General features: G+C 60.8%; 2 protein-coding genes across 4 annotated transcripts in view; one reads left to right on the top strand and one right to left on the bottom strand.

The window, feature by feature from the left end:
• Positions 1–82: 82 nt before the first annotated feature.
• LOC123370093 (sesquipedalian-1-like) lies at positions 83–1,775 on the bottom strand. The gene is made up of 2 exons (XM_045016333.1): positions 863–1,775; positions 83–699 (listed from the first exon to the last, which is right to left on the bottom strand). The coding sequence occupies exon 2, from the start codon at positions 685–687 to the stop codon at positions 94–96; it is 594 nt and encodes a 197-aa protein (XP_044872268.1). The 5' UTR covers positions 688–699; positions 863–1,775; the 3' UTR covers positions 83–93.
• A 518-nt stretch (positions 1,776–2,293) lies between these two features.
• CD2BP2 (CD2 cytoplasmic tail binding protein 2) overlaps positions 2,294–7,737 on the top strand; it is an 8,721-nt gene continuing 3,277 nt past the window's right edge. For 2 of the 3 annotated variants that reach the window (XM_045016323.1, XM_045016325.1), the window contains exons 1-2: positions 2,294–2,435; positions 6,475–6,572. In XM_045016323.1, coding sequence (XP_044872258.1) covers positions 6,492–6,572 — 81 coding nt within the window. In that variant the 5' untranslated portion in view covers positions 2,294–2,435; positions 6,475–6,491. Of the gene's footprint in view, positions 2,436–3,189; positions 3,283–6,474; positions 6,573–7,737 lie in introns of all 3 variants that reach the window. The other variant, XM_045016324.1, reaches the window with a different exon arrangement.

A 7,737-nucleotide genomic window follows, 5' to 3' on the forward strand; every position in this document is an offset into this window, starting at 1 on the left:
TGGTGCCCCTTAATCCTGACCTGCAGCCCCCGGTTTGCCTGCCCCTGGGTTCCCCACTCCCCCCCCCCCCCGGCTTGCCTCCTTTCCCTGCTCCTACTCCAAATCAATCAGGTCCCCCTGCACTGTCTGGTCCCCTCCTGCTCTCCCCTCCCTCCACCTCGCCTTCAGTTTCATAATCTCCTCCCCGAACTGGCGGTGAAGCCCCTCAAAGTCTGGCAATCCCACTTCTGCCACCAATGGGCTGCGCTGCGCAGCCCTCTCTTCCAGGGGTGTCGCCCCGAGGGCCCCGTTGGCCCGGTACTGTCCCTCCAGATCTGTCAACAGGGCCCGCAGGTAGTTGAAGCTGGCCGTGCTCAGAGCCCGCACCCAGCCCTCCATGGAGGCCTGGTCTTCAGCAGCCATCTTGTAAGCCCGGTAGCCCGGCGGCCCGTGGGAATAGGAGATCTCGAAGGTGAAAGGCTCCGTGGCGGATTCCTGCAGCTCCACGGTGCAGCCCTCCAGGAGGATTAGCCCCAGCGGCTCGCGGTCCCCCTGCCGCTCCCAGTAAAAGAGCAGGTTCCCCCGTAACTCGCACCAGCGCCGCTGGTAGCTGCTGCTGCGTTCGCTCTTCTTGTACAGCCGCCCCTGCCGGTCGGGGGGCGCCGCCACGCGGGAGTAGCCCAGGACGCTGGTTTCGTGCAACTTCATGTGGACGGGCACCTGGGAAGGGGGAGATAGGGAATGGGGCATGGGGCCTGTCCCCTCTAGGGGGCACCAGCCCCACTCCAGCCCCAGGGTGGGGCCTGGCTGGCTCCGGGGGCAGGGGATAGCACCCGGGGCCTCTCCTCTCCGGAGGGTGCCAGCCCTAGGGTGGGGCCTTTACCTGCCTTCTCCTGCGCTCCTCTGTCTGTGCTCAGCCGGATCCCGGATCCACCTTTGTCCTGGAAATCTGCTGCCCCTCTTTGGGGTGGGGGGGGTCCCCAGTTTTCCCTTCCCCTTCTCTCTCTGGGGCAGAGCAGGGGTCACTTTTAAGGTCCAGCTATCTGACCTCAATTGTCCCCCCAACCCAGCTATGAGCCCCCGACACCTGTCGCTGCTGGTGTGTCCGCCGGGGAGGGGGTGCACCAGTGGATATTCTGGGTACAGCCCCTCCGGGCCCCCTTCTTCTCCCCGCCCAGGGCACCTTACTAGGCAGGGGAACAGAACAGCTAGAACAAGGAACTAACCCCAGGGGAGTTGCCGAGTCTGGAGTTCCCCTTGGTCCTAAAGAGACCCATGTTCCTGGGGGAATGTGGGGGGGGGCCTGGAGACGGATTGGGGGGCTGCCCCAGCTTAGGAGGTGCCCCCCCAACAAATGGAGACCAGCCCTGGTTAAACACTAGGGGCTCCTAGCACATCTGTAGCCCACCTGTGGGGGCTCTGGCTGCCTTGGGGGGGGGGCCCCTTCCTGGGTGGGGGCCGGGGGCAAAGGCGAGACGGACGCTGGAGAAATACAAGGGGGGTCCCCACAATTTAAGCCGGGGCAGCTGGGCCCCTCCCGGTTCCTTCCCTGGCTGGCACCGTGCCCGGGGGCCAAGGGGGGGCGGTTTTCCCAGGGCCCCGCCCGATGCGCCCCCGGCCTCCCTCTGATCTCCGCCCCGGCCGAAAGGGGGACCCCGAGGCGGGACCCCGACACGGGCAGGTGGCCGCGGGGGGCGCCCGGGTTCGAAACGCCACCGGCTCTTCCGAGGGGCGGGCGGGCCCCAGGGAGGCTCCACCCCCCCCCCACGGGGGCTCGGGGGTGTCTGGGGGACCCCGACAAAAGCGGGCACGTGGGGGGGAGGGGCGGGGAGAGTGTCCCCCAGATGCGGTAATGGGGGGCGTGGCCCCGTGATGGGGGGCGGGGGGGCGGTGCTGGGGGTGGGGGCACGTGGTCCTGCGCGGGGGGGGGCGGGGATGGGGGGGACACGTATTTGAGGGGATTTCCCAGCCCCCCCCCCCCCCCCGGGCCCTGGGGGGCCGCGCGGGGGGGGGGGGTCTGAGAAAACCGGGCGCTGCCCCTTTAAACGTTGCCATGACGCCGCTCCCCATGGTAGCCAATGGGCTGAAGCCAGCGGCTGCCAGGAGGCAACGTCATTTCCTCTTCCTCCCGCACTCCCCTCCCCCACCATAGGCTCCTGTCCCTTTAAATCCTGCCCTCACTCCAGCCCCGCCCCCATTGCCGTCCGTCGGGCGGAAACCATGGGGTGACGTCACTTCCTGTAAGGCCCTGTCGGGGGCGGGTCAACTGCCAAATTTCGAGGGGGCCCAGCCCCAGCCAATGAGAGGAAACGACGAGCAACGGGACCAACCCGGGGCGAGGGGCGGGGCGGAGGGGAGGTAACGGCCTAGTGGTGACGTCACATCCGGGCCGGAAGGAGGGCCGGCTGACCCGGAAGTGGTTGTTGCGCGAGGTGCCCTGCGAGCTCCGGAGACAGGTGAGCGGCGCAGCTAGCGGGGAGCTGATTTGCATATGCAAATGAGGGGGCTGTGGGGTCCCCAGGTGGGGGGGCAGCCTGCTCCCCGGGGGGGGCCATGACCCCGCCAGGGGGGGCCTGTGCCAGGCCCCAGGGGGTGATTGGCGTATGCAAATGAGGGGGTGGGGCCTGGAGGGCGCGGCCGCCCCTCCCCCCCGTTCCTATGGGGCCGCCCCCATGCGGGGCTGGCCCGGGGGGAGCTGTAGGTTATTTGCATATGCAAATTAAGACGTTCCCAGGTGTCCCCTGGTTGGGCTGTTGGGGTCTGAAATCGGGGCCCCGCCCCCTGCCCTGCGCCGGGAGGGGCGCCGGGGTTATCCCCATGAGGAGTGGGAGCGTCATTTGCATATGCAAATTAGGACGCTGGGATGGGGGGTTGCCCCTCAGGTCTCCCCCAGGGAGGGTGGGGGGGGCCCTGCGAGGTACAGGCAGGCCGGGAAAGGGGGGGGCATCTTGAAGGGAGCTCATTTGCATATGCAAATATGTATTAGCTCTAGGCCAGTGTGTACTAGCCTGGACCCCCAGACAGGGGTGCGAGTCGAAATCCTTCCTTGGGCAAGTCGCCTCCCCACGGGGCCCTGCCTGGGACTCTGTCCCCACGCTGCCCCCGTCCCCTCGACACCCCCTCACCTGCCCAGAACGTTACAGCTGCGTCTGCTGAGAGCTGCGGTTGTAAAACGAGGCTTTGGGCCCCTGGTGCCACCTGTACTTCCAGGGGTCATTGAGGATCCAGCAGCACCTCGTATTGAAAACTTCTTAAACGAAAGCAGGGTCGGAAAGACCATCGCCCCGGTTCCCTTCACACGCGGTCAGTGCCTCCCTTACATCCAAACGAAGCCTCGGCCTTTCTCTAAGCATCGCTCTCCGCCAGGCACAGGAAAGCAAAGATGCTGCACCAGCTGGGATTGAGGGAAAAGAGGCACCGAACTGTGTGTGCCATGTGCATCTTGCTAGAACTACAGCCTGTGTTTCGTTATTTTCCTCAGCATGACATACAGGAGGGGCAGTGGAAATCAGCCTGGCAGAGCGTGCATGAGAACTGGCTCTGGACAGAGAAGCAATTGATCAAAATCACATTCTCTGACCTCTTGGCGCCAAATTCTGTTTCCATGGAGATCAAAAGGAGTTTTGCTGTTGAGTTCAGTGGGAACAGGCTTTGACAGTGGAGAGGAAAGGACAGAACCACTCAAGCAAGGGCTGTGTTGCTTATACCGCAGGTATCAAAGGCTGCTGACTTGTGAGGAAGTCATTAGACATCTGATCTTTGTCCATTGCAAGGGAGAACTCAGCAGTCAATGAGGCTAGGACAGTCTCTGTACCAGATCCAGCTCATAAATCCATCTGCAAAGGATCAAGGAAATATGAAGGCTCCAGATTACCTCAAAGTCCTCAGTCCCTTGGTTCGAAAGCTCCCGTTAGTAGCTGTTCATAGTCCAGAGGCCGGAGCAGGAAAGAGGCCAAATGCAGATGCTTCCAGGCCAGGGCCTTTTAGCTTGTGCCAAGTGCCAAGTGAAGGGAAATCTGGTCTCATCGTGGAAGATGGTGTTTGGAGTCACATGCCCAAGTCACACGCCCATCACCCCCACCCCTCTTCTGGTTAGAACATTCAGTGTAGCCAGGCGTTTTCCAGGGTCCGTTGTGAGCTGAGGGTTCCTTAATGGGCCATTCAGCTCGAGTTGTCCCTTCATGCGCTGGCTGAATACCTTGTGGGTGTTGCCACAGGAGCAGACGTGTAGTAACCAGAGCTACTATTTGTAACGTCAGATGCCAGGAGGAATATACACGCATAGAAATAGTGTGATCATAAGTATCAGCTCTTTCACCTACATGACTATTCCCCAAAGAGATTCTGAACAATCACACCACGTACCTGAGACCCTCTGTGCCAGCCCCACGCCCCACTGGAGCTTTATCTGTTATGTAACAACAGAGATGGAGCCAGTGACATGACTGTCGTTTAGCCGAAAAGGGCCAGGTTCATTTTTAGCTGTTCAGGTGTGACTGCACTTTTAGCCAGGGGGGCACTGGCGGGCCCACATTCAGGGTAACAGGCTTCAGTGTTCATAGAATCACAGAATCTCAGGGCTGGAAGGGACCTCAGGAGGCATCTAGTCCAACCCCCTGCTCAAAGCAGGACCAACCCCAACTAAATCATCCCAGCCAGGGCTTTGTCAAGCCTGACCTTAAAAACCTCTAAGGAAGGAGATTCCACCACCTCCCTAGGGAACCCATTCCAGTGCTTCACCACCCTCCTAGGGAAATAGTGTTTCCTAATATCCAACCTAGACCTCCCCCACTGCAACTTGAGACCATTGCTCCTTGTTCTGTCATCTGCCACCACTGAGAACAGTCTAGATCCATCCTCTTTGGAACCCCCCCTTCAGGTAGTTGAAAGCAGCTATCAAATCTCCCCTCATTCTTCTCTTCTGCAGACTAAACAATCCCAGTTCCCTCAGCCTCTCCTCATAAGTCATGTGCTCCAGCCCCCTAATAATTTTTGTTGCCCTCCGCTGGACTCTTTCCAATTTTTCCACATCCTTCTTGTAGTGTGGGGCCCAAAATTGGACACAGTACTCCAAATGAGGCCTCACCAGTGCTGAGTAGAGGGGAATGATCACATCCCTCGATCTGCTGGCAATGCCCGTACGTATACAGCCCAAAATGCCATTAGCCTTCTTGGCAACAAGGGCACACTGCTGACTCGTATCCAGCTTCTCGTCCACTGTAACCCCTAGGTCCCTTTCTGCAGAACTGCTGCCCAGCCATTCGGTCCCTAGTCTGTAGCAGTGCATGGGATTCTTCCATCCTAAGTGCAGGACTCTGCACTTGTCCTTGTTGAACCTCATCAGGTTTCTTTTGGCCCAATCCTCTAATTTGTCCAAGTCCCTCTGTATCCTCTCCCTACCCTCCAGCGTATCAACCACTCTCCCAGTTTAGTGTCATCTGCAGACTTGCTGAGGGTGCAGTCCACACCATCCTCCAGATCGTTAATGAAGATATTGAACAAAACCGGCCCCAGCACCGACCCTTGGGGCACTCCACTTGATACCGGCTGCCAACTAGACATGGAACCATTGATCACTACCCGTTGAGCCCGACGATCTAGCCAGCTTTCTATCCACCTTATAGTTCCTTTGCAGTTAACTTTTGAATGTTCATAAACCTGGCATGGGCTGAGATGGTTTAAAGCAGAACACGGGTTTTTAGGTTTGCAAATCTGTGGACCTCTGCCTCTTTCTTTGAGATGAATGTCGTGGATAATTCAGACCAGTGGGGAGAAACAGAATCAAAAACACTGTTTAAATTCCTTCCGTTCCCCCAAGGACTCCTGACCAACTGAGCAGCACAATACATATGCTAACAGACGGAAAAAAAGGGCTTTGTTTAAATTTGTTAGCGTATGTATTGTGCTGTTAAAGCCATATAAAGAATGAGTGCCCTCCTTAGCCATGTTCTGCTCCTTTAAGGAACAGAGCACAGCCCCACCCCCTCCTCTGGGGGAGGGGGGGGCTAGTTCCGAGTCTTTCCGGTACCCCGTACCCGCTAAAAATCTCTTGCCGGTACCGGCGCGCACCACCCAACTTGCACCACTGCCCACGGATAAGGGGCTTATCAGTGACCAGGTGGGGCGGGCGTGGCTGGGACATGTGGGGCTTGTTATCGTAGGGTCTCCTCTGCCAGGGCCTGGTGGGTTGGCGCAGGGTCTCTTGTGAGTCGTTGGTTTGTTACGGCAGGGTCCTGCTTAGCCAGCTCCCACTATCGTCTGTTTTGAGTGGCGGTTTGTTATTGTAGGGTCTTTCGTTTGTGACTGGAGCGCTCCGTGGGCCTCGGTTTGTTATCGGAGAGCGTCGCTTTGGGATCGTCCCTTTATCATAGGGTCTCTTCAGCGCTCCTCCCTGTGGGGCTGCAGGCAGACCCCAGGGAGGGGCAGTGAGGCCCGTCTGGGGGGGTTGGCACTGGGGGACGCCCCCTTTCTCACCCAGCTCTCCTCTCCCCCCATGACCGTCAGAGACCACCATGCCCAAGCGCAAGGTGACATTCGAGGACCAGGCCGAGGGGGACGAGGAGGAGGAGGAGCTGGCCATTCCCAAGAAGAAGGTGAGTTACGGGGATGGGGTGTGGGGGGACCCCCAGGGGGCGAGGGATCTCTGTGGGGTGGGGAGACATTGGGTATTGGGGGGTCTCCAGAGGGCACAGGGTCCCTGTTGGGGGGTTGGGGGGTCAACTGGGGGTAGGAGGGGGGCCCCTCAGAGGGTATGACCAGGGAGTGGGTGGGAGCTGTGTTAGGTGTCCCCCTTGGGTGTCTCAGGGGGACTGGTGGGTGGTATCCGGGGGGGGGGGGCTGTGTCTCAGGGTGCCCCAGGGGGTGGTATCCGGGGGGGGGGGTGGCTGTGTCTCAGGGTGACCTGGGGGTGGTATCCGGGGGGGGGGGGGCTGTGAGTCGGGGTGGCCGGGGGTTGGTATCTGTGGGGGGTGCTATGTCTCGGGGTGACCCAGGGGTTGGTATCTGGGTGGGGGGTCTGTGTGTCTGGGTGACCTGGGGTTGGTATCTGTGTGTGTGGGGGGCTGTATGTTGGGGTGACCCAGGTGGTGGTGCCTTGTGGGGGGAGGCTGTGAGTCGGGGTGGCCGGGGGTTGGTATCTGTGGGGGGTGCTATGTCTCGGGGTGACCCAGGGGTTGGTATCTGTGTGGGGGGGTCTGTGTGTCGGGGTGATATGGGGTGGTATCGGGGGGGGGCTGTGTGTCGGGGTGACCCGGGTAGTGGTGCCTTGTGGGGGGGGCTGTTTCTCGGGGTGACCGAGGAGACCTAACATCCCTCTCCCCAGCTGGCAGAGCCTGGCCTGGGGGCCAGTGGGCCAGGGAGCCGGTTCAAGGGGAAACACTCCCTGGACAGCGATGAGGAAGACGAGGATGAGGAGGGGGATGGCGGCCGGGCCAGTAAATACGACATCCTGGCCTCAGAGGACGTGGAGGTGAGACCCTGGTCTGGCTGAGGGGGCCGGGATCCTGTGGGGAGGGGGCGATCCAGGGGAGAATGGGGGCTGGACCGGGGGGGAAGGAGGGGGGACGGGGGTGATCCTGCCCGGGGAGGAAGGGGGCTGGGCCGGGGGGGGGTGAGGGGAAACGGGGGGCGATCCAGGGAGAAGGGGGCTGGGCCGGGGGAATGAGGGGACACGGGGGGAAGGAGGGCGACGGGGGGGATCCTGCCGGGAGAAGGGGGCTGGATGGGGGGAAGGAGGGGGTACGGGGGGGATCCTGCCGG

Source organism: Mauremys mutica, chromosome 4 (genome assembly GCF_020497125.1).
Source record: "Mauremys mutica isolate MM-2020 ecotype Southern chromosome 4, ASM2049712v1, whole genome shotgun sequence".
NCBI classification, from domain to species: Eukaryota; Metazoa; Chordata; order Testudines; family Geoemydidae; genus Mauremys; species Mauremys mutica.

Excerpts from the sequence above, each read along its gene's own strand:
- LOC123370093 (XM_045016333.1), bottom strand. The coding sequence starts at position 687 with ATGAAGTTGCACGAAACCAGCGTCCTGGGCTACTCCCGCGTGGCGGCG.